This window comes from Rattus norvegicus, chromosome 9, assembly GCF_036323735.1.
Source record: "Rattus norvegicus strain BN/NHsdMcwi chromosome 9, GRCr8, whole genome shotgun sequence".
In the NCBI taxonomy this organism is placed as follows: Eukaryota; Metazoa; Chordata; class Mammalia; order Rodentia; family Muridae; genus Rattus; species Rattus norvegicus.
Window position 1 is genome coordinate 106177935 of NC_086027.1, and position 24942 is coordinate 106202876.

General features: G+C 41.3%; 1 protein-coding gene across 5 annotated transcripts; it reads right to left on the reverse strand.

Annotated features, from left to right (window-relative positions):
- Positions 1–10995: 10995 nt before the first annotated feature.
- Nudt12 (nudix hydrolase 12) lies at positions 10996–24406 on the reverse strand. 5 transcript variants are annotated; one of them, XM_039084015.2, is made up of 7 exons: positions 24306–24398; positions 22032–22184; positions 20834–21142; positions 19163–19330; positions 18052–18165; positions 15222–15421; positions 10996–14221 (listed from the first exon to the last, which is right to left on the reverse strand). In XM_039084015.2, exons 2-7 carry the CDS (start codon positions 22081–22083, stop codon positions 14111–14113), a joined length of 954 nt encoding a protein of 317 aa, XP_038939943.1. In that variant the 5' UTR covers positions 22084–22184; positions 24306–24398; the 3' UTR covers positions 10996–14110. The 5 variants fall into 5 exon arrangements, with proteins under 5 accessions (XP_038939943.1, XP_006245650.1, XP_038939942.1 ...); XM_006245588.5 differs by having other exon boundaries at positions 20834–21423; positions 22032–22239; XM_039084014.2 differs by having other exon boundaries at positions 22032–22243; positions 24306–24387.
- Positions 24407–24942: the final 536 nt, after the last annotated feature.

The following is a 24942-nucleotide window of genomic DNA, read 5'->3' on the forward strand; positions in this document are numbered from 1 at the left end:
ACTTTATTAAAAGCTTCCTTGTCCTGTCCTCTGTACTTGTGTTTATTCCTCGGTAAGATGTCATTGAGGGCAGATGGTCTTAACCTTAGATTGCCTCACCCAAGTGCCAAGCAGACGACGCCCCATTTCTTCAGAAAGAGGAACATTTGACTATGACGTTGGCCATAATTACTAAGGTTCTTATCTTTTGTTTTTAAAATTGAGACCCAGGATTGTCTTAAACTCGAGGCCTGTTAAGGAGTCTCAGCTACCCAAAGGCCTCTTCATTTTTACAGAATGTTACTACTGCTTAAAAATTAGTGGTTTTCTTTCATTCTTTTAAGGATTTTAAATTATGACCCATGAGTTTCAAAGTAAACAGTGAATTAAAACTGGGGAGCTGAGTTATACCAAGGAGTAGTGCTCTTCCCTTCCCCCAAAGAGGCTTCTTTTAGAAATCTTTCAAAAAATATTTATTTATTTCTATTGTGAACATGTAGATGTGGATGTGGATATGGGGCGAATATGTGGGTACTGGTGCTGTGATTCCCCTGGAGCTGAAGTTACAGGCAGGTAGGGTCCTTGGTGTGTGTGCTGGCAAATGGATGTGGGTCCTCCAAGGACACACTCTTAACCACTGGGCCTCTCTCCAGACCTTCGAAGTTTTCAGTAAGACAGAAGGATGAGATTATTTCCCTAGAAAGTATCTCTGTTTGTACGATAAAGAATGGATTTAGAATAAAACTGAGTGCAGTCGAAGGTGATGTAGAAACCAGATGAATGGTGGGAAATGGTGGTAGTGGTGAACGAGGAGCAACAAGGAAGGATGAGGAAAGGGGAGGACAAGGAATGGGAGGAAGAGAGGGAGGAGGGAAAGGAAGAATGGAGGAGGAGGAAGAAAGGTGGGTATTGATATACAAGCATTAAGGAGACAGGGGGGCAGTGCTGTGAGGTACTTATGTAAAGACGTTACCAACCATGATGCCTACACTTCTGTGTTGGACAAGATTTCTGACAAGGGATCCAGAAACAGAAACCTGCTGGGGAGGAAAGGTGACATAAAGATAAAGCATTTGGGGGGCTCGGTGACACCAGAGGATGTTGAAGATCAGTTACAGAAAATAAAACAGTAGAAACATATAGTAGCAGGGATAGACGATCAAACCCTGAAAAGGAGCCATCCTTCAGATATATTTAGGAACCTGGGACTGAAAGTGTTTTGTTCTCTGCTAAGCACTAACACCTATCTAGATTTGCCTTAAGCTCTGATTTATCCATTTATAAGCAATGTGCCTTTATGAATGATATCCTCTGTTTAGACAATTGTAAGTCTGTAATAATACAACAAGCATTTCATAAAGCAGCTGTGAGATCCAAGCTCTAAAGCCAAGAAAGGAAGAGAGTCACAGGAGACAGAAGAGGATGCGGAAATCATACGGAAATGATACACACTTTTTGCACATAGGATGTGGTAGTTTGAATATGCTTGGCCCAGGGAGAGAGGGGGCGTGGCCTTGTTGGAGTAATTGTGGCCTTGTTGGACGAAGTGTGTTACTGTCAGTGTGGGCTTTGAGACCCTCCTCCTACCTGCCTGAAAATAGTCTGCTCCTGGCCTCCTTTTGATGAGGATGTAGAACTCTCAGCTCCTCCTGCACCATGCCTGCTTGGACACTGCCATATTGCTACCTTGATGATGATGGACGGCACCTCTGAACCTGTAAGCTAGCCCCAATGAAATATTGTGCTTTGGTCATGGTGTCTGTTCATAGCAGTAGAACCCTAACTAAGATATGGGGTGAAGGTTACCCTAGATGCCAATAGGCACCAGGCAGCAGACATGGGTTGCTCACAGTTGGGCAAAGTCACAAATGCAGACACACACACACACACACACACACACACACACACACACACACACACACTGGCCACAGGTAGGAACACCCACCCAGGCAAAGGTATAAGCTAAAGTGAAGTGACTCATTTTGGACCTCAAAGGTATGTTTACACAAACCTCATGAAGTGACATTCTGCCAGAAATGCTTATTTTATAGATTACATCACAGTCATCTTTAGCTGATATCCGGAGTTGGCCCTGCTTTACCTGAATCTTACCGGAAACCCTTATCAAAGTCACAGTGTGAGCCTCAAAAGGCTCCTTTGTCCCTCAGTTCTCTACACTTCTGTGTTTATTTTTCACATTGCTGCAACACAATACCTGACAGAATAGACATTAGGAAAGGTGTGTTTTATTTTGTCTCAGAGCAGCATGGTAGGGGAGGGTGTGGCGGTAGAGGTGTGAGACTTGTGTGCCCCATTCATAGGGAGGCAGGGCAAAGGACAGTAGTACCCCACTGCATCCTCCTCCTCAGTGTGGAATTGCATCCCGTAGAATGGTGCTACCCTTATACGTTTGCTGAGGACTTGATCAGTGTGTCTTGTAGGTGATTCTAGATCCTGTCAAGCTGACAGTTAACAAGCATAGCAGGTTACTTCAGGGTAAAACTATTGGTACACTGACTACATATTTTCTTGTGCAAGTCTCACTGTGAGAATAAGGCAACCAGAGAGTTGTGTCCTTGGTAGCTAGTATAATAGGGTGTGAAGTGTTACCCAAAGACTCATGTGTCTGTATACTTGGTCCCCAGATGATGGTATTACTTGGGGAATACATAGCCCATTAGAAGGGAGAGCCTTGCTGGAGGAAATATGTCACTGAGGAAAGGCCATAAAGTTTTCTGGCTGGATCCCTTTTCCTGCTTGCTGACTGTGGGTCAAATGAGACTACTAGCCTCCCATGTTTAGCTCCTAAGTGACTAGGAATGTAAGAGCTTAGTATGACAAACTGAATAATTTGTACAAAACAAATTAAGGGTCTCACTGGAAGTGATTCTTAGAAACCATTACAGCCATGGTAACGTCCAGGTTCCAAGTTGAATTTTTTCTTTTTTTTTCTTTCTTTTCTTCTTTTTTTTAAATCATTGGACAGCAACTTCCTACTGGCTTCACATTTGTGGTTACCCTTCCAGCAGAGCCCTTATCCATGAAGCAGAGGGGTATGGCAGTTGTCAGTATCGACCAAGGCCCTGGAGTTTCAATTTGATAACATGTCTTTGGGGCACCGAATAAGGGGACCCCCAATGGAGGACTTAGAGAAAAGACTGAAGGAGTTGAAGGGGTTTGCAATTCCATATGAAGAACAACAATATCAACCACCCAGACCCCACCAGAGCTCCCGGGGACTAAACCACCAACCAGTGAGTACACCTGGAGGGACCCATGACTCCAGCCACATATGTAGCAGAGTATGGCATTGTCTAGTGTCAATAGGAGGAGAAGCCCTTGGTACTGCGAAGTATTGTTTCCCCAATGTAGGGGAATGTCAGGGTGCTGAGATGGGAATGTGGGAGTGGGTGGGTAGGAGTAGGAACATCCTCACAGAAGCAGGGGGAAGAGAGAGGGGGTAAGGGAGAGAGGGGAAAGAGGATAACATTTGAATGTAAATACATAAAATATCCAAGAAAAATAAAATGTAAAAAATGATGTTCATCATATTAAAAGAAAACGAAAAGAAAAGTGAATAAAAAAAAAATAAAAAACAACCCACCCAAAACTGGCACTAATCCGACCCCAGAATCTTTGAACGCATTCACCAAATACGAGGAAACCTAAGAAACAAACCAACTTCAGCCAAGCTGCGGTGCCAATGGCATTGAAAATCACTGTTATCTCCACGGACAGAGATGACGTCAGCTCTTCGCCGCCTGAGTAAATAAATATTTATAAGGTGCTGTAAGTCTGAAGAATGTCACGCTGCTCCAATAGATGATGTTTTCCAGGCTAGAATGAAATAGGCAGGTTCTTTAAGACACCATCAACAACAGCCCCGTCACCACATTTGATCAGTTGTCCATTCTCTTCTCTAATACAGGTGAGAGTGCTATTTTCAATTTCTACTCCTGGGTGGAAAGTCATCCTGAAATTGAAGCCACTTCACAGTCTAAGTGGTTAGAAGAGAGTTAATCTATCAGGACTGAGAGACTAAGTTGGACAAGTATAGTTCCCTTGAGCAAACAGGGAAAGCCAGGACAGGTTTTTTTTTATTCCTTTAGCTGCAGTTTTTCTATCAGGCTTCTAGTTAGAAGAAAAAAGAAACCCATTAACAGGCTGTTTTTGTTGTTTGGCTGGGTTTTTTTTTTTTTTAAACTTATAGTTTATGATAAAATTTCATAGCCACCTCCACTCTTCTGGGGAGGATTGCTGTCATGGGAATTGTGAAAAAGAGATGCCCCTTGGTGGTTATTTCAGGCTTGCTAAACAATAAAAGTCTGTGAAATATTGTCAGGAAGAGCTAGGAAAAGTCACAGTGCTACTTGTACCAGTGGATAGCTGTATGTGCATTGTCAAGGACCAGCCTCAACCTGGGAGAGAGTCCTGAGGAAGCGGTGTTAGGGCGTGGTGGATAAAAGACTCAGAGTTAGTGATGGATGCAAGCTGACAGCTCTGTGCTCTGCTAGAGATGGCTCTCTGCTTGCTTGAGATCACTCTTTTTTTTGTAGACAAAGTCCAGTCTTTATTTTGCATAAGCTACTTCCTTAGGCAATTCAGTTCAGTCATTTAACCCAGGTTCCATTTTTTTAACACTTTTTAATTGGATTTTTTAAATTTACATTTCTTTTTTTTTTTTTTTTTTATTAACTTGAGTATTTCTTATATACATTTCGAGTGTTATTCCCTTTCCCGGTTTCCGGGCAAACATCCCCCTCCCCCCTCCCCTTCCTTATGGGTGTTCCCCTCCCAACCCTCCCCCCATTGCCGCCCTCCCCCCATAGACTAGTTCACTGGGGGTTCAGTCTTAGCAGGACCCAGGGCTTCCCCTTCCACTGGTGCTCTTACTAGGATATTCATTGCTACCTATGAGGTCAGAGTCCAGGGTCAGTCCATGTATAGTCTTTAGGTAGTGGCTTAGTCCCTGGAAGCTCTGGTTGCTTGACATTGTTGTACTTTTGGGGTCTCGAGCCCCTTCAAGCTCTTCCAGTTCTTTCTCTGATTCCTTCAATAGGGGACCTATTCTCAGTTCAGTGGTTTGCTGCTGGCATTCGCCTCTATATTTGCTGTATTCTGGCTGTGTCTCTCAGGAGCGATCTACATCCGGCTCCTGTCGGTCTGCACTTCTTTGCTTCATCCATCTTGTCTAATTGGGTGGCTGTATATGTATGGGCCACATGTGGGGCAGGCTCTGAATGGGTGTTCCTTCAGTCTCTGTTTTAATCTTTGCCTCTCCCTTCCCTGCCAAGGGTATTCTTTTTCCTCATTTAAAGAAGGAGTGAAGCATTCACATTTTGATCATCCGTCTTGAGTTTCGTTTGTTCTAGGGATCTAGGGTAATTCAAGCATTTGGGCTAATAGCCACTTATCAATGAGTGCATACCATGTATGTCTTTCTGTGATTGGGTTAGCTCACTCAGGATGATATTTTCCAGTTCCAACCATTTGCCTACGAATTTCATAAACTCGTTGTTTTTGATAGCTGAGTAATATTCCATTGTGTAGATGTACCACATTTTCTGTATCCATTCCTCTGTTGAAGGGCATCTGGGTTCTTTCCAGTTTCTGGCTATTATAAATAAGGCTGCGATGAACATAGTGGAGCACGTGTCTCTTTTATATGTTGAGGCATCTTTTGGGTATATGCCCAAGAGAGGTATAGCTGGATCCTCAGGCAGTTCAATGTCCAGTTTTCTGAGGAACCTCCAGACTGATTTCCAGAATGGTTTTACCAGTCTGCAATCCCACCAACAATGGAGGAGTGTTCCTCTTTCTCCACATCCTCGCCAGCATCTGCTGTCACCTGAGTTTTTGATCTTAGCCAATCGCACTGGTGTGAGGTGAAATCTCAGGGTTGTTTTGATTTGCATTTCCCTTATGACTAAAATGTTGAACATTTCTTTAGGTGTTTCTCAGCCATTCGGCATTCCTCATCTGTGAATTCTTTGTTTAGCTCTGAACCCCATTTTTTAATAGGGTTATTTGTTTCCCTGCGGTCTAACTTCTTGAGTTCTTTGTATATTTTGGAAATAAGGCCTCTATCTGTTGTAGGATTGGTAAAGATCTTTTCCCAATCTGTTGGTTGCCGTTTTGTCCTAACCACAGTGTCCTTTGCCTTACAGAAGCTTTGCAGTTTTATGAGATCCCATTTGTCGATTCTTGATCTTAGAGCATAAGCCATTGGTGTTTTGTTCAGGAAATTTTTTCCGGTGCCCATGTGTTCCAGATGCTTCCCTAGTTTTTCTTCTATTAGTTTGAGTGTGTCTGGTTTGATGTGGAGGTCCTTGATCCACTTGGACTTAAGCTTTGTACAGGGTGATAAGGATGGATCGATCTGCATTCTTCTACATGTTGCCCTCCAGTTGAACCAGCACCATTTGCTGAAAATGCTATCTTTTTTCCATTGGATGGTTTTGGCTCCTTTGTCAAAAATCAAGTGACCATAGGTGTGTGGGTTCATTTCTGGGTCTTCAATTCTATTCCATTGGTCTATCTGTCTGTCTCTGTACCAATACCATGCAGTTTTTATCACTATTGCTCTGTAATACTGCTTGAGTTCAGGGATAGTGATTCCCCCTGAAGCCCTTTTATTGTTGAGGATAGCTTTAGCTATCCTGGGTCTTTTGTTATTCCAGATGAATTTGCAAATTGTTCTGTCTAACTCTTTGAAGAATTGGATTGGTATTTTGATGGGGATTGCATTGAATCTGTAGATTGCTTTTGGTAAAATGGCCATTTTTACCATATTAATCCTGCCAATCCATGAGCATGGGAGATCTTTCCATCTTCTGAGGTCTTCTTCAATTTCTTTCCTCAGTGTCTTGAAGTTCTTATTGTACAGATCTTTTACTTGCTTGGTTAAAGTCACACCGAGGTACTTTATATTATTTGGGTCTATTATGAAGGGTGTCGTTTCCCTAATTTCTTTCTCGGCTTGTTTCTCTTTTGTATAGAGGAAGGCAACTGATTTATTTGAGTTAATTTTATACCCAGCCACTTTGCTGAAGTTGTTTATCAGCTTTAGTAGTTCTCTGGTGGAACTTTTGGGATCACTTAAATATACTATCATGTCATCTGCAAATAGTGATATTTTGACCTCTTCTTTTCCGATCTGTATCCCTTTGATCTCCTTTTGTTGTCTGATTGCTCTGGCTAGAACTTCAAGAACTATATTGAATAAGTAGGGAGAGAGTGGGCAGCCTTGTCTAGTCCCTGATTTTAGTGGGATTGCTTCAAGTTTCTCTCCATTTAGTTTAATGTTAGCAACTGGTTTGCTGTATATGGCTTTTACTATGTTTAGGTATGGGCCTTGAATTCCTATTCTTTCCAGGACTTTTATCATGAAGGGGTGTTGAATTTTGTCAAATGCTTTCTCAGCATCTAATGAAATGATCATGTGGTTCTGTTCTTTCAGTTTGTTTATATAATGGATCACGTTGATGGTTTTCCGTATATTAAACCATCCCTGCATGCCTGGGATGAAGCCTACTTGATCATGGTGGATGATTGTTTTGATGTGCTCTTGAATTCGGTTTGCCAGAATTTTATTGAGTATTTTTGCGTCGATTAAATTTACATTTCAAATGTTACCCCTTTCCTGGTTTCCCATCCATAAACCCCCTATCCCATCCCCCGATTCTTCTACGAGGGTGTTCCCCCACCCATCCACCTACCTCTTCCCACCTCCCTGCCCTGACATTCCCCTACACTGTGTGGGGGGGTGTCCAACCTTAGCAGGACCAAGGGCTTCTCCTCCCATTGATGCCCAACAAGGCCATCCTCTGCTACATATGCAGTTGGAGCCATGGGTCAGTCCATGTGTAAACTTTGGATGGTGGTTCAGTCCCTGGGAGCTCTGGTTGGTTGGTATTGCTGTCCTTATGGGGTTGCAAACCCCTTCAGCTCCTTCAATCCTTTCTCTAACTCTTCCAATGGGGACCCCATTCTCAGTTTAATAAACATTTGCCTCTGTATTTGTCATGCTCTGGCATAGACTCTCAGGAGACAACTATATCAGGCTCCTGTCAGCATGCACTTCTTGGCATCAGCAATATTGTCTGGGTTTACTGGCTGTGTGTGTATGGGCTGTATATCCATGTGGGACACGTTCCGAATGGCCATCCCTTCAGTCTCTGCTTCAAACTCTGTCTCTGTATCTCTTCCTATGAATATTTTTTGTTCCCCCCTTTAAAAACGACTGAAGCATCCACACTTTAGTTGTCCTTCTTCTAGAGCTTCATGTGGTCTGTGGATTGCATCTTGGGTAATCCGAGTTGGTTTTTTTTTTTTTTTTTCTTGTGACTGCGTTACCTCACTTCCATTGGTATAGTCACTATACATCCCAGTGGTATAGTCACTGAGATGATGCCCATCCTCTAGTAAATAAGAACATGATATTTTCTTTTTCTATCCATTTGCCTATGAATTTCATGAAGTCATTGTTTTTAATAGCTGAGTAGTACTCCATTGTGTAAATGTATCACATTTTCTGTATCCATTCCTCTGTTGAAGGGCATCTGGGTTCTTTCCAGCTTCTGGCTATTATAAATAAGGCTGCTATGAACATAGTGGAGCATTTGTTCTTGTCAATTATTGGAGCATCTACTGGGTATATGCCCAGGAGTAGTATACCTGGGTCCTCAGGTGCAATTTTCTCCAGACTGATTTCCAGAGTGGTTGTACCAGTCTGCAATCCCACCAACAATGGAGGAGTGTCCTTCTTTCTCCACAACCTCACCAGCATCTGTTGTTACCTGAGTTTTTGATCTTAGCCATTCTGACTTGTGTGAGGTAGACCCTCAGAGTTGTTTTGATTTGTATTTCCTTGATGACTAAGGATGTTGAGCATTTTTTTTTCTTTTTTTTTTTTCGGGGCTGGGGACGAGCATTTCTTTAGGTACTTCTCAGCCATTCAATATTCTGCACCTGAGAATTCTCTGTTTAGCTCCGTACCCCATTTGATTCTCTGGAGTCTAACTTTTTGAGTTCTTTTAGGTATTGGATATCAGCCCTATTGGATATAAGATTGGTAAAGATCTTTTCCCAATCTGTTGATTGCCCTTTTGTCCTAATGACAGTGTCCTTTGTCTTACAGAAGCTTTGCAGTTTTATGAGGTCCCATTTGTCGATTCTTGATCTTAGAGCATAAGTCATTGGTGTTCTGTTCAGGAAAATTTCCCTAGTGTTCGAGGCTTTTCCACACCAGGTTCCAGTTTTGATTATCCCACAAATCAACATTTAATGACCTTAGACCCTTGATTCTAAAGTCAGAGTCACAAGGCCAGAAGCTGCCAGTTCTGTACTTTGGAGCTGAAAAATGGCCCTATTTTTCTACTACATTATCACTAGCCTTCTGTTTTCCAACTCCTTCACTACCTAAGCTTGGCTGTCCTGGAATTTGCTCTGTAGACAGACCTTGATCCCAGACATTTTCATGACTCTGTCTTCTAAATGCTCGGATTAGAGGTATGTGCCACCATGACTGGACCTAAACTTTTCTTTTTCCTAGAACATGCTCTGTTCCAGGCTGGCCTTGAACTCAGAAATCTGCTTGCCTTTGTCTCCTGGCATTAAAGGTGTGTACTATTCATGGGCCTAAACCTTCCATGGCTACTATTCTTCAGGATCCAGATCAAAAGCCTGTGTTTCCCAGCCTCAAGATCTGGATAAGTATGCTTTCCATTTCTTGATTGTAGTTATTCTAAACTATTCCTTGTTCAACTGAAAACACAAACAATAAGCTTAGCTTGATGGGGTCTTGCCCTGAGACCAATACTCCTTAAATTTCTTTATCTCCTTCCTTAATATCTTTCTGACAAAGCTGGTTCAGTCAGTGCAGCTGCCTCTGTTTTTTTCAGGTCCATGAAACCCCTCATACAATTTATATTTCATCCTTATATTTTGCATAGTTGAGAAATCCTATTAAAAACAGTTCTTACATTGCTTAATATATTCTTGAACTCATGTTTTCAGAGTTTTTTCCTACAGCCTTAAGGGCTATTCTGAAGAACAGTGTGTTGATGATTTTGCCAAGGAACACCAGACACTTTCTTGCTTCCTGGAATCATGCTGTTTCTCATTATCATGGAGTAGGGAGAACAATGTGAGATAAACTTGGCAGGGAGAATATTCCCCAAATGAGGAATATTAAAAAATTATATACATTATTATATAAACAAGCCTTATGCCTACAGCAAATATCAGCACTGGAGAAGACCCCCACCCTGCTAGCTCTGCCCCAGGGGCAGGAACCCTGTCATAATGTCCCTTCTTTGGCCATGCTGAGCCTGGCAGTGGATACCCTTTTAGTGAAACAGAATAAGCCATTTCTATATTGGTTCAGTTTTCATGTCTAGATGCTTATTTTGCAGCTGAAAATTAATACTTTTCAAAAAGAATTTAGGTTGATGATTACACATTTCCCTATGCCATCTTTGACCATTTTTTTAAATAACAAAAAATTATTTGAAAATCTGCTATGTATAACAAGATTCTGCACAAAATTTAATCAGCATTTCAGCATAGATGGAGAGAGGGCCAGGAGTCCTCAATTCTCCCTGAGAGACTATTGCCAGTTGATGTTGGCTTGGGGTTGGGGGTCTGTGGGTGGAGTCAGGTGTGTGTGTGTGTGTGTGTGTGTGTGTGTGTGTGTGTGTGATTTTCTTCAGTGGTATAGTCACTGAGATGTTGCCCATCCTCCAGTAAATAACCCCACACTCAAGGTCACTCAAGCAACTTCAATTAAACTCACGGCTCACACACAAAAGGGGACAAAAGATTTGTTATAAGAAGAGGGAGGAAATGAAAGACAGAGATGGGAAGTAGTTATATTTCATTACACGCATCCATCTATGAAACCATAGAAAGAATGAAAAATAAAAAAAAAATAAATCAGTGTTTTCTTTTGGAAAATGTTTGATTTCTACCCTAGTATTTGAAGAAGGGAGAGAACAAAGAATGATATAGAAGAGGGAGGATTGAACTTGGTATTTATTTTCACATTACTTTCTGCAGTTCTTACCTATTCGACAACTTTGGGAAAATTCAGGCATTTGCCCACGTGACATACAACCTTTGCCTCCTTAAAATAGTCCTAGCTCCCATAGTCTCTTGTGTCATCAAAGCTTGCGGTTCCTCCTTTTGTCTTGTGGTCTCACATTTTTCCATTCTGTCTTCTCTTTACCCATGGATGTTAAAGATACCTACATGTATCTTTTTTTTTTTTTTTTTTTTGGTTCTTTTTTTCGGAGCTGGGGACCGAACCCAGGGCCTTGTGCTTCCTAGGCAAGCGCTCTGCCACTGAGCCAAATCCCCAACCCCTACATGTATCTTTAACAGGCTAATTTCCATACCAATGTAAGTTTTAAGTGCTGTGAATGTATGTGTATGTTATTGTGTATTGAATCATGTGACCTGTGAGTGTTCTATCTTTGGGCAATATCCTTACCTTGTTTCTTAATTCTTAATTTAGATGGGATCTCACTAGGTTGTTCAGTGTGGTTTCAAAGTCACTTTGCTGTTAGGCAGGTCTTGAATTTGCATTCCTCCAGCCTTCAGCCTGATTAACAGCAATTACAGGCTTGCTTTGCCAGGTCAGGCTGTGAGCTTTCAATTCATCGCAAACTACAAACAAGTGAATATTTCAAAGTGCAAATATTGACCACAGTAGACAAGTAATTAAGGTAGACTGTGCTACATACATAGCTTTAAGTCTGAAGACTTTAATTATTCACAACGTAAGATCTCACAAACCCATTTGTTGACACATTTTACCCCAAACTACAAAACTTAAGATTCAAAATAGTCATTAAAAAAAAGCTTTGGTTTAAACCCAATACCTTGGAGGCATTGCACAAGTAAATTACTCTTGGGCTACATTTGTGCACCAAATCAAAATTTTAATTCTTTTGCCAGATATGGTGGATCCCACCTGTAATCCAAGAATTATATACGTTGGGCTACAGTGAAATCAAAGCTCAAAAACAAAAGAGAGAGATTTGTACATTTGCTTATGAACACCATTAATAAACCAATGATACAGGCTAAAATTTATACTTGTGTCAAAAAATTCATCAAAACATTTAAAACACATACAATACACAGAGTACATTTAATGTGTTGTTACATTAGTATCTAATGCCCCTCCAGAACTGGCTAAGAAAGCAACCTTTCAAATTTACAGTGCATCCTCACCTCTCCAATGTCAAAACTTAGGAATGATTATTAAACACAGTAATTTACTCACTAATTTTCCCAAGTACAGTAGGAATTTGAAACTAAATTTGTACATTTTTAACATGTGTATTTTACTTTGCTATTTAACATTATGGACGTGGAGAGTTTACAACATTATATAAGAATAGACAAATATTAAAAGCATGTTTGGAGCAAAGATGAACTTTAGCTGATCATATTTCATAATACTCAAAGTATAACTTTTAACATAATTATATAGGTCCAAATTACCACATATATAAATGTTCTGTGTAGGTCCTATTTTGGTCAAAGCACTGATTTTAATAAAGCCTTCATTAACTGCTAAGCAACAGTATTCATTAGTAAAGTAAATTCTCTAAGAAAGTTACATTATTTAGGTTAAATAAATGTTAAGCCTTATACTTAAATTTTCAATTAAAAACATCTGATAAGCTAAGTTCATTCTTCCTATCATCAGTTTTTTCACTTATTGTGTGTGTGTGCCTGTGTGTGGGAATGTGTGCACACATGTGTGTGGGAATGTGTGCACACACGTGTGTGTGTGTGTGTGTAGGGGGGTGTAGGGCAGAGACAGAAGTCAGGTGTATTCTTCAATCTTTCTATTTATGTGTCTGTGTCTTCATTAAATGCTCATGCAGATGCTTGCAGAGGCCAGAAGAGGGTGTTGGATCCCCTGAAGTTGTAGCTGCAGGGGGGTTGTGTCCTGCCTGAGGAGGATCTTGGGAACTAAACCCTGGTCCTCCACAGGAATGACAGGTGCTCTTCACATTGGATCCATCTCCATCTTTCCACCTTACGTTTTGAGACAAGGTCTGTTATTCCAATTAGTGATTCACCAGACTGACTGGCCAACAAGCCCTCGGGATACTCACATCTCTGCCTCTTTAGGTTTGGGGTTAGAGTTGGATGGTACTGAACACAGCTTTTGAAACCGTTGCAGAGAATCTGAACTCAAGGACTCATGCTTGCACAGCAAGCACCTTAATGACAGAGCCATTTTTCTGGCTCCTTAGTCTACAGACACTTTTAGTAATAGCTTCTGTTTCCTACTGCACTGGAGATCTAGGTCTTAGATGCATACTATTAAAATGATGATGTTCAACATCTATTGTGTTCATGCTCTCTTCAAGTTCTACCAGACTAGTAAAGAGGCAACATATGTAAATTTATGTAGTTAAGACAACTGCAGGACAATCAAGTAAAATATATGCATCTATATTGTAAAACTGAAACACTGCACTAACTATCCATAGAGCTGAGCAGCCCCATTCTAAGGTGTGCTACTTAAGGCTCTGAGGATCTGATGAGAAAGGTTGGTGCCAAGCTACTGTATTTCATAAGTGAATACTGACATTAATTATTATAATTATAAAATAATTTTCAACACTGGTCATATCAAACTAGGACTAATAGTACAACAGTACTACCAGTAGACAAAAGACCAGGAAGATAATAATTAGATGATTAAATATTACGGACGCTCAAAAGTCACCAAAGTTATCTTGACAAATATCTCCAACAAGGGGTCCACTCTTTACAAAGATTAAGGTTTACCTCATTTCTGGAGCACACTTCATCCCAACATGATCTTTCTTGGTAGACAAACAATTAGTTTTCTGAGATAAAATTGGGAAACACAACAAAAATGTTCACAGGCTGCCTCCGAATTTATGAAAAAATTTGAGGCATCATTCCAGTTTATAAAACTGTGAATTTTGTAATTAATAATGGAAAGAACCTGAAAACATTTTTGAAGCTCCCAAGTTTTACGTTAAAAGGTTCTAAAGATCAGTACATATATCTACTCTTTCTTGATATATAAGTAGTGTTAAAAATTAGGTGATACTCGACAGAGGCTAGCATTTTTCATTTAGAGACTGGGGTTCATGCCAACCCAGTGCTTGATTAACTGATGTGCAATAGCTCGGCTTGGTGGCACGAAGAATGCTTGCTGCTTCCCTTTGGTAAGAACATCCACCACCTGAAACACAGTCATAATGAACTCGTTAGAGGCCAGCTAATGTAGCGCTCCCAGTTCTGCAGTGAATCCCGTTTTCAATTTTTCAATGTTTCAGAAAGGCATATGAAATCAAGGCCATGGATAAAATATATGTCCTGCATTTAACTTCAAAGGGAAGACAAGCTGTTGGTATGGGGTCCTTTTCCCACAATTCTGAAACAACAATCTGATTTCTTTAGTGAATATAAGATAACAATTAATTTCGTGTGGACAAAGCCATAAACGAGTCTTCATTTTTAATATATATTGTGTTCATTTTCTATACAATTTTTGAAACATTTCAATTATTTATCTTTGTGACCTAGAGGTATAACTTTTAAAAGTTCTTATAAATATATATTATGACAATTATGACATATATCTATGTATTTAGTGACATCTATGTTTTTTGTGCCTTTCATTTATTTTCTTTCTTTGTACTTCATACACACACACACACACACACACACACACACATCCCATATATATTATTTTAAAGACGGAGTCTTGTTATTCAGTCCAGGCCTGGGACTCACCACGTATTGCTCTCAAGCTCTTGGTAACTCATGTGCTTCAGCACTAGCTTTCAAAATACACAAAAACTTCAAGCATTTTACCGACTTCTTTTTGAAAGCTATTGGCTTTAACATAAAGGTCTGAGATTAATATTTGTGATGTCTGAACTAACATGAAGACTTTAATTCACTGAAAGGGATTAGCATTCATTCATCAATAGGTCCAACATGTGAAATCTGAACTGGCACAGCAGCATCGTTTTAGAAGAATCTCGCGGAATGAGTCGGGGGACACATTAACAACGCACATTTTCTATCCGGAACCGTCAGTTACATTATAATCCATTCATAATGAGGGGGCTGCAGCCATCCGTTCGACTTGCTGAAAATATGCTTCCATGCGGCATGCCCAAACCAATACTATCGTGGAACAATCAATACAACAAGGAAATTAAATTGAACTTTACCTGTTCTCTAGTGAACCATCGGGCATCCTCTATTTCATTCTTGTCAACTTTAATTTCTGTAGACACTGCCACAGCTAAACAGCCAATCATTAAAGAGGAGGGCATTGGCCACGGCTGACAAGAGACATACTGAACATGGCCAACTTTGACTCCACTTTCCTCTCCTACCTCTCTCCGCACAGCGTCTTCTATTGTCTCCCCTAATCAGATGAGGCAAAAGAACAGGTGGTGTCAGCATGACTTTGGGCACTGTGAGCTCCAAACTGTTCAAACGTTTTGAAATCACTCTGGAAAGAGCCCCAATTCAGTGAATGCTCATTCTGGAATGGAAGGCAAGATAAGTACTGCATTTGCAAGTGTGTGGCCACAAAGCGAGGATCAAAGTGCCTCCAGCAACTTTCGTTTCTTAAAAGTCACAATTTGGCAGCCACATAAAGGAAATAATTAAAAAATTCTGCAACTATCATGTAACATTGACTAAGTCTTATGGAAAATTTTATTATCTCATGCATCGCCATTCCTATGGTGCTATTTCATGAGTTTATAAATGGTTAGTTCTTCCCTCCATTAAAAATCTGTTTTATTTTGAGATAGGGACTTATGTAGCTATGTTGGCTTTGAACTTGCTATGTAGCTGAGACTCTCCCCCACCCAGATTCTAGTTCCTTTACTTCCCAAGTATTGGGGTTACAGACAACCGTGCATGCTCTATGACATCCAGCTTTCAGCAAAACCTGGAAACTCAAATCACAATGGAGAATTTCCAAGCACTGTTTTACTTGTGAATGAGCATTCTGAGTTTGTTAGAAATGATTTTAAGTATTTGGGTGCTTAGAAAAATTTAAAATGTATAACAGTATTTAATGAGACACATTTTTAAATATAGCATTTATTTCAAACAGATTGATGTCTCTCCTATACACAAGTTTTTGTATTCCAAGAAGTACACAGTGACGAGAAGTCTTAGACTAGTGGAGAAGATTTGACTGAGCACAGTAACAGTACATGCCTGCATTCAGTGTTAACAAAGGCTAAAACAATGGAACACAACAGACAGAGGACACAAATATCTACCATGAAAAGAACAGGAACACTGGATGTGTAATGGGCATTTTACAACAATGTTCCATCAGAAGAACAATGGGAACTCACACAGAAATGACACTATTCTTACCTCTCTGAACACAAAATCTGAAAACTGAAACACACATGCTGGGCCTGGTGGGCACTTCCCTATAATAACTGTAGCACTTGGGCAGCCAAGGCAAGAGGACTGCTAAAGTGAAGTTTAGTGTGCTAATGTATGCTGTGATAACTCTATCATAAAGAAATTAACAAAAATACTACCGTGCCTTTTTCAATTACCAAAGTTTTGAAATAAATTAAATTTCCATAGCAGAACACGTGACTATAATAAGGAAACTCAAGGGAAATACAACTTAGTAGTTTTAAAATGGCTTATAATTTAATTTTTTTATTTATTTTCTTTCATTTATCATGCTTTGATTTTGTTCTTCTCCCCAAGTTGTTCCAAGATCCTCCCAATCTTTGTACCTATCCAACTTTATGTTCTTTTTCTTTAAAAAAAAACAAAACTATAACAAAATCAAAACAGAGAGAGAGAGAGAGAGAGAGAGAGAGAGAGAGAGAAGGAGGGAGGGAGAGAGAGAGAGAGAAAGAAGAGGAGGATGCTGATAATAATATAATAACAACAAAATAAAGTACGAAAATCCACTGACTCCATTTTGTGTTGTCCTGGAGAGTGACTGATATGCTCAGTGACACTGCACTGGAGAAAACGGGTTTTCCCTTTCACAGAATGCATCAATGGCTCATTGTTTCTTCATTAAAGGTGGTGCTTTGTGTCCACCTCCCGTTCTCAGTACAACACGGTGACTAGAAGCAAGGACTGAGAAGTGACTGCCTGGGCTTGAGTCCCTTGTCTATCATCAGTGACTTGGGCCCGGGCAGTCCTTGTGCCACAGTGCGCTCACCTGTGGAAGTGCTGTAACAGTGCCCACTCCAGGAGGCTGCGAAAGGCTGACAGGATTCCAACTGAGGGCCAGGTACTACATGTTTAGTCCTGTCATTACCTCACGGTGCAGGTTAGCATAGCGTGATGAGACTGAACGTTACTGATCCAGATGTGTTCATTCATCTGCTCGGGATACCTAGTAAAATCCGGAGCACGTGAAGTATTGCCTCTAACTGACTTATGAAAGTGGATGAGAGAGATCATTTTATCTCCCGGAATTGGCATGCCGCAGAAGTCGACAATCTAAGCATATGCATTCTAAGGCGGTGTTGACTACTATAGGCAGGGTCAGGCAGGATGCCTGGGACTGTGAATGCACGTATGGAGGCTAATGACTCTATATAGGACAGTCATATGACCCATAGAAAAGGTGACACTTACATCTAGCACAGAAGAGAAGTGCAAGCCACCCGAATGACTCGGTAAAAAGCAATGTCTAACATTGTACAAATTCTAAATAAACAAATGACTTTACTTTGAAAATCTGAAAGTGATACAATGCTTAAATTACACGATTAAAATACTATTGAAAATATTTGGGGATCGGCAAGATGGTTCTGCAGGCAGGTACTTGCCACCAGGCCTGTTGGCTTAAGTCTGGCACTCACATGACATAAGTTGAAAACAGACAAAGTTATTCTGACTTCAGCAGTGCACCTCGTACATGCACATAAAGAAGAGCGCAGCATAAAATTAAAGTTTTTTTTCTGTTCTCTATCATGGTGCTTACTAAATTATATATCTCGCATGCTACCTGTCCTTTAAAATTCTAAAAATTAGTCGGCATAGGCTTACCAGGCTCGATAAATCCAGCGAGACAAGTGAACATGCCGGGGGGAAATCTCTTTTGCCGGCCTAAAAGACACTTGGTTCCATCCGGATGAATGACCTGCATAATTACGACTGGATCTGTTTGGAGACAAGAAAAAAAGACACGCAGGCGACAGTAAATATAATTAGACTCACTGTGCAATAGTAACAGGTAGGTTTATCTCTTACAAGAACAAGGCTCCTGTTATAAGACATTCCTCCTCCTGCTCCGATGTGCTTAATAATTATCTGAGCATTTGCAAAGACCAACTTTAGCAAGGGAAAGGGCGATGATTTTTGCCGTCCTTACTTCTGATCCTTGCAACATCTATTGTGTGCCTAGGGTGCCCCGGGCACAAGTATGTGTAGATGTTATATGGGCATTGAAAATGAAAGTTTACTAGATAATGCATTGTTTTCCCTTTTCATCACTATCCTCAAGAAACCGCTTTACAGGTGGGCGTGGCTCTTCAGTCAGGTTTGAATCACTGAAATAATACCCCTGAGGTATCAGTTCATCTCTCCAGATATCAACCTGGAAACTCCTCCTCCTTAGAAGCCCAGGAGTGAAAGCAAGAGACTCATTCATTATGCACTCCACTCCTCCTTGGTGACGATAGGGACTGCACTTCTCTCCTGGTTTCAAGGGCTGGATTGTGGGATTTCTCCGGTTAGAGAAGAAACACAGCAGCACCTAGGAGGAAAGCGGTGCAGAGGAAACGAGCCCGGATGAAAAACTAGCTACCGACCCCACGGCTGGGTAATGTCTCCAGCAGGTCCTGAAACACTGGAGACTTTATTACCGCTGCATAAGAGTGAAAACTGGACTAGCTTTGAAATGCTACAGAGGGGTCCCGGGTTAAGAGCGTGTGTGGAGGCGGGTCAGTGGTTAGCGCTCGCGACTTTCACAGAGGCCCAGTTTGTAATGTAGCACCCACACTGGGCAGTTCTCGGTGAAGTGTGAACGTGGCTCAAAGGTATGACACCCTCTTCCGCTCATACGTTACACCTGCACACATGCATTCACACCTATATGCACACACACATTCATATGTATATTCACACACACACACTTTAAAGAAAGAAAAGCCCTTACCAACTCTCGGGTAAGATGTGTTGTGGACGCCATGGAGACTAGGGCAGTTTTCTCGAACACACACTCTTTTGTAGCCACCTTCTTCAATTTTAGTTGTGCTGCCACAGGTTGGGCAGAACTTGTATCGACTGTGCCACGCAAGCACCGATCTTGCTTGAGCCACGACCCCTTAGAGAGATAAGTACAAGAACTTTTATTTCCAGGAGAAGCTGGGGGTAATAGAGACATACAATGTTTTAAAGCAACAGTAAGCACGCATATTGTTTTCTGAGTCGCTGTTTGGTCAGTGGCTTTAGCACTTAAACTATAATGCAACAACATTTAAAGTGGGAATAGTGAATAAAAATTATGACAATCATATTGAAAGAACTGCAGGTATAATTAACCATTTGCCTGCTACCTTAGAATATGTAACCTAATTTATACCACGGTATTTACTATCTATCCGAATCTATATACAAAAATGTTTTTAGTATTTGATATGCATCTTACACACACACACACACACACACACACACACACACACACACACACACACATATATATCCATTTGATATTCTCAGATATTGAATTGTTTTTTCTCCCAATTTTTCTTCTGTGTAGATGTGACAGATCGTTTGTCAATAAATCGAGGCAAACCGCCCTGGATATTGTGGTATTTTGGGATTATAAGCATATAGCTAACTTATTGGATATTGAGATTCAATATTCTCAGATATTGAAGCCCTCTGAGGAGGGAAACTATGATTATTCTTTTTTTCTAGAAGGGGAAACGGAGGCATAGAGAAGTGGAAGGTTATATACTAAAGTAGTTATTGCTATTTAATCACTAGTAAAATAAAAAAAGAAAGTGTGCTCATTTAGAACATGGACTTATCATAAATTTATGCATATGGATCTAAGTCCCTTATCCCCTGCCTCCCCCCCACCCCCGTCTCTGCTCTTACTCTAGTCTGCCTACCAACCATGGTTCTACCATCTCTTTCAGTTAGAACACTCCAATCTACAGAGCGAGTCACGTGATTGCTACCTCTGTAGTCCCTCACACTATCCTGTAAGTTCCGTCTTCATTGCCACCATTCCTACCCACGCTCTCTCCTAAGCCACTGCAGTAAATAATCTATTTATAATAAGGCTCCTGACCTCCACTCTAGCTGTACAACTACAATTCATACTTGATGAAGTAGCCAGCATTAACCTTGTTCTTTAACACACACACACACACACACACACACACACACACACACACACACACACACCGTGGACATTTCAAATAAAACTCAAGTTCATTCCTTCATTCGTTTGTTCCTTCCCTCCCTTCTTCCTTTTTTTCTATCTCTTTTTAAAGATGATATCGAAAAGCCCAACTACAGAAAACAAAACAGCCCAGGTCGTTGGCATCATGCTCCAAGCACAGTAGGGACTCGAACATTACTCACAAAAGTATCAAATGAAAGGACCACGCATGGACGTGAACTGTGGCTGACTGAAACGGCTGCCAGGCCTACCAGAGGGCCCTGGAGTGAAACCCTGATGGGGTTCTTATGTTTCCTCCTCACTGACACGCGCCACCCAGATGCTACACAGCTCCAAACTGGACCGTTACCTACACAGGCAGGCACATTCATTCATTCATTCATTCATTCATTCATTCATTCATTCATTTCTCACCAGCCTCTTTTTCTTTCAACTGCAGAAGAGCGGGCATTGGCGGGTGGAGAAAGTAACAGTTTTCGTGTCTTTGCTTAAACTCCTCAGCTGCACCAGGTTCTATGCCGAGGACAAACCATGCAACCAAACCATCCTCCTCTCCCTCTGGGACTCCGCCGGCATGGGCGTGCGAGCCTTTTCTCATTTCAAGCTCGACTCCAAGGAACACCAAGGTGATCTTCTCAGGCTGAGCCAAGTAATCCTTTATGTCCGCGTAGTTCAGCTGGCAGAGCCTGACTTCCGGCTGCTGCGAGCTTTCTTTATTACCACCTAGAGTAACCAGGGGGTTCAAGTCAGAGAAAAGGATATAAACTGTGGTGGGGTGGCTCTCTTTAGCTTGCAGCCAGTCAGAATTAGTCCTTTTGTCACTCCTCCGGTCCAGCAGTGTTCTGCTAAAATAATTTTCACATCCGTCTACGTCACTGGTTAGGAACCAGGGCTTCTTCCCTCCTTTGGCGTTAGCCAATAAGTTAGCTATATGCTTATAACCCCAAAATACCGCAATATCCAGGGCGGTTTGCCTCGATTTATTGACAGACGATCTGTCACATCTACACAGAAGAAAAATGGGGAGAAAAAACAAAATAAATGTTTCTCTTGTATTTATTTTAGAATCAAATACGCATACAGCCCCGTTATTTAATGGTATATATTTTTTTCTTTTTTTTGTCATTTGGTTCCTAGATCACTACGGAAGGTTCAAAGAATCTTGAAATAATTGTAAGAAATAGAAGATTAATGATAGTACACCTTTAAATAAGATGAAAATAGAAGGTCCTTATGTGAAAACGTTCTGTATCATGGTAGCCATAATGAGATGCACAGGTTTTTATTGAAAGAGGGGAATTAAACTCCTCCTGGGCATTGTTTTCAACAAAGTACCGGAGGGTTAACTTCTCAATTAAGAAAGCCGACTCGGAGTTAGAGTGCTTGTCTGATATGCACGAGGCCTTGGGTTCAGTCCCTAACAGTGAGCCCCGTCCCCCGTCCCCGCCCCCAAATGTTGCTTTAGTGAGAAATTAGGCCACCTTTCATAAACTGGCAGTGACCTATTTCCTAGCCCATTGATATAGTTATGTCTACAGAAAAATGTGAAAGGACACGACACCAGAAATTAAAGCGGAAACGTTTTTAGGTGGTGCAGGCCTAAGACGTTTACCCTTTCTCAAGCAGAAACTGGACAGCATCCGGATGCCCGTTCCTGGCGGCATACATTAAAGCAGTCCATCCGTTTTCAGAAGTCTCGTTGAGAAGAGATGGAGAATGACTGAGAATTCCTGCTAACTTCGCGACGTCTCCTTCTGCGGCTGAACTGTGGAGTTCAGAAATTATTTCCCTTTTGGGATTTCTTTTGACAGAAGACATTTCTTCCTTTTAAAAAAAAGTGAGAAAAAAAACCCCATATTTACAATTGCTTTTTGCATGAATGGGTGGGCATTATTTAAAGGCCGATCTCGTAAAGATGGTCTGTTTCCAAACCAATACACCTGTCAAAAGATAATTCGTAGTCAACTGCTATTGGGGTTATAGAAGAGGCACAGAGCCCAGGCATGGAGGGGAGGGGGTTAAAGCAGACAGAATTACAGGCAGATGCTTACGAGGGTGGTAAGTACTATTTCTGACTCTATACTGTGCTATAGATGCCATCCCTCAAAGAAATTATGGCCCCACAGTTATTCAAGAGCTCTTAAAGCTTCACATAAAAACAATTTACTGGTTAACCTTACATAATTAATTTTGCCATCCATATGGTACTGAGTTTTGTTCGTGGTGTGAGGTGGACTAGGTCAGGATTTTTTTTAATTCACGGATAATTGCTGACTCAGCACCTTTCTTGACATTATCTTTGTCTGGCGGCAGGGTTCCCCTTGTCACGAATTAGATGACAAAGCGTTTCTGTGTCTATTGTTGGATGCAGGTTCTGTTGGCCTCTCTATTGACCTTGAGGCAGTTCTAAAAATGACTAACATTGTCTGACCTGTCATGCTTTTTGGGTGTAAACAAAGCAGTCATGTTTCCTAATGAATGTTATGTAGTCCCTAATTCTGTTAAAAGAATACAGGTAAAAAATAATTCAAGTCAAAACGGTTTCAAGTGTTGGCTTCAAAATATTCTTCCTTCCTTCTCAGTACTGCTGAGTTTTCTCTCCTGATTTTGAAACAGCAATGTGGCTGGTCAAATACACAGCCTAATCTGCACAAAGTTGAGGAAAACAACAGGTCCAAGAATAACTTTCCGATTTGGCCTGTGCTTTCCTGTTTGTGTCTTCTATTTACAAATAATTTAAAACTGCTGAAGGCAATCCAAAACACCTGCCCAAAAAATCTGTGCACCAATGAAATTAGGAGTAACCCCTACATATATCAATTTACTTTCATTTGGTGTGTTTTGCTTATTTTCCCATTTTTATCATATCAAAAGCCTTAAAATTGTTTAAGATACTGTAGTCTCCGTGGCGATACTCCAGGACGTTATTTAGAAGCACCGCTAAGTGTCTTCCTAAACTCCTTCTCTTTTAACTCACTTTCCCAAACTCCTGCTACAGTTTCTCCTGTTAAAAGTTTATCTTTAACACCTCGCCTTTCCCTGTTCAGAAGTCATGGTTTCAGAGGTCACCGTCACTCCCTCACTGCTCTCAGAGATCACTTTAGGTGACATCAACACTGCACATCCAAACATGCCGTGTCATGCACTACCACCTAGGCAATATATATGCATAAAACATTCTCTGGACTACGAGGTGAAACAATAAGCCCCTTCCTCTAGCGTTTTCAATTCCAGTCATTTAATAATACTGCCATGACTCCTTCCAGGGACGCTCGGAATACATGACCTGTCGCTGTACTACTTGCTAATCACTTATTGGCAGGTTCTGTGGAAGGTGAGGACGGGAAGGTAGTCTAAAGCGTCACCCAAGTTTTCCAGGGCTACTTGGAGAGGTCAACTAGAAGAGACTTGACTTTTAAAGGAACTATATTTTAACCAAACCAACATTCATTTTTACTAATAAGTAACTTCATGTCCAAGGGTGCCCAGCACGGCTCCAGCAGGCTCCAACCTGGCCTCATAGTGGACCTGTCAATTAACCCACCCACAATCATTTAATATATTCCACTCGCTGGAATTGTCCAGACCAATTTAACCCATTACGTGCAACCCACGCAAGCACGGTCTCTCCCAACGGCCAAGTGCCTAGAATAGTTATTTTTCGTCCATTGTAAGATCCCTTCTTTCAAGCAGGGGACACCTCCGAAGTAGTTTGTTTTATCCCATCCAAAACTTGGCTGGGAATCTTAGCAGCCTCCTGCGGGCAGGCAGCGTCAGATCGGGGTCTCGCGCCTGCGCCCTCTCTAGCCCGAGCAAGGCTGCACCTCAAGCCCGCGAGGGGACGCCCTCGTCCTCGAACGTCCCGGGGCCGACTAACGCTACTAACCCAAGAGTGACCAAAGAAACCGCGGCCGGGACAGAAGACTCCGCGTCAAACTCAGTTGTCAGTTTTCCCAGTGCTGGAGGCAGCCTTCCGGACTTCCGGGGGAGGGCCACTGTCCTCGCACAGCTTTATGGGAGGTGTAGTTTAAAGGCCATCGACAGGTCCAGGCTGCGGATTAAGGTGCAGGTAGGGAAGGAGTGGGGACTGGATTTATGAATTCAGGAACTGGGAAAGACCACTAATTCTTCCCCGAGATGGAAGTGTGTGGAGCCAAGTGGTGGCGTCATGATAACGAGGTCTGTGGAAATGATTTTGTTTTCTACTGTTTCTCATCCAGCTCCCCAACTTTCCTTCAGACAATACAGTTCGGTGCCATTGAGTTTTCTATACTCTTATGAACACATTAATGCCTGATCACAAACCAAAAGTTAGGAGCAACCTCTACATATGATTTGATTGATCTTGATTTCCAATTTTTTATATTGAAGTTTCTTTTTTTTTCTTTTCTTTTTTTTTTTTTTTTTTTTTTTTATGTGTAGCCCAGGCTGGCCTCCAACTCGTGATCCTCCTACCTCTGTCTCCTTCAGCAAATTCTACCGGCGTGCTCCACCCAAAACCGGCATATATATAGATATACACA

What these genes read in the sequence shown, in the direction of transcription:
- Nudt12 (XM_006245588.5), bottom strand. Translation starts at nt 22,237, where the DNA reads ATGTCTTCTGTCAAAAGAAATCCCAAAAGGGAAATAATTTCTGAACTC. An exon ending in CACATCTTACCCGAGAGTTG is followed by an intron (nt 18,166 to 19,162) that starts GTAAGGGCTTTT and finishes GTCTCCAAACAG; the next exon opens with ATCCAGTCGTAATTATGCAG. An exon ending in GATGGTTCACTAGAGAACAG is followed by an intron (nt 14,222 to 15,221) that starts GTAAAGTTCAAT and finishes ACTGTGTTTCAG; the next exon opens with GTGGTGGATGTTCTTACCAA.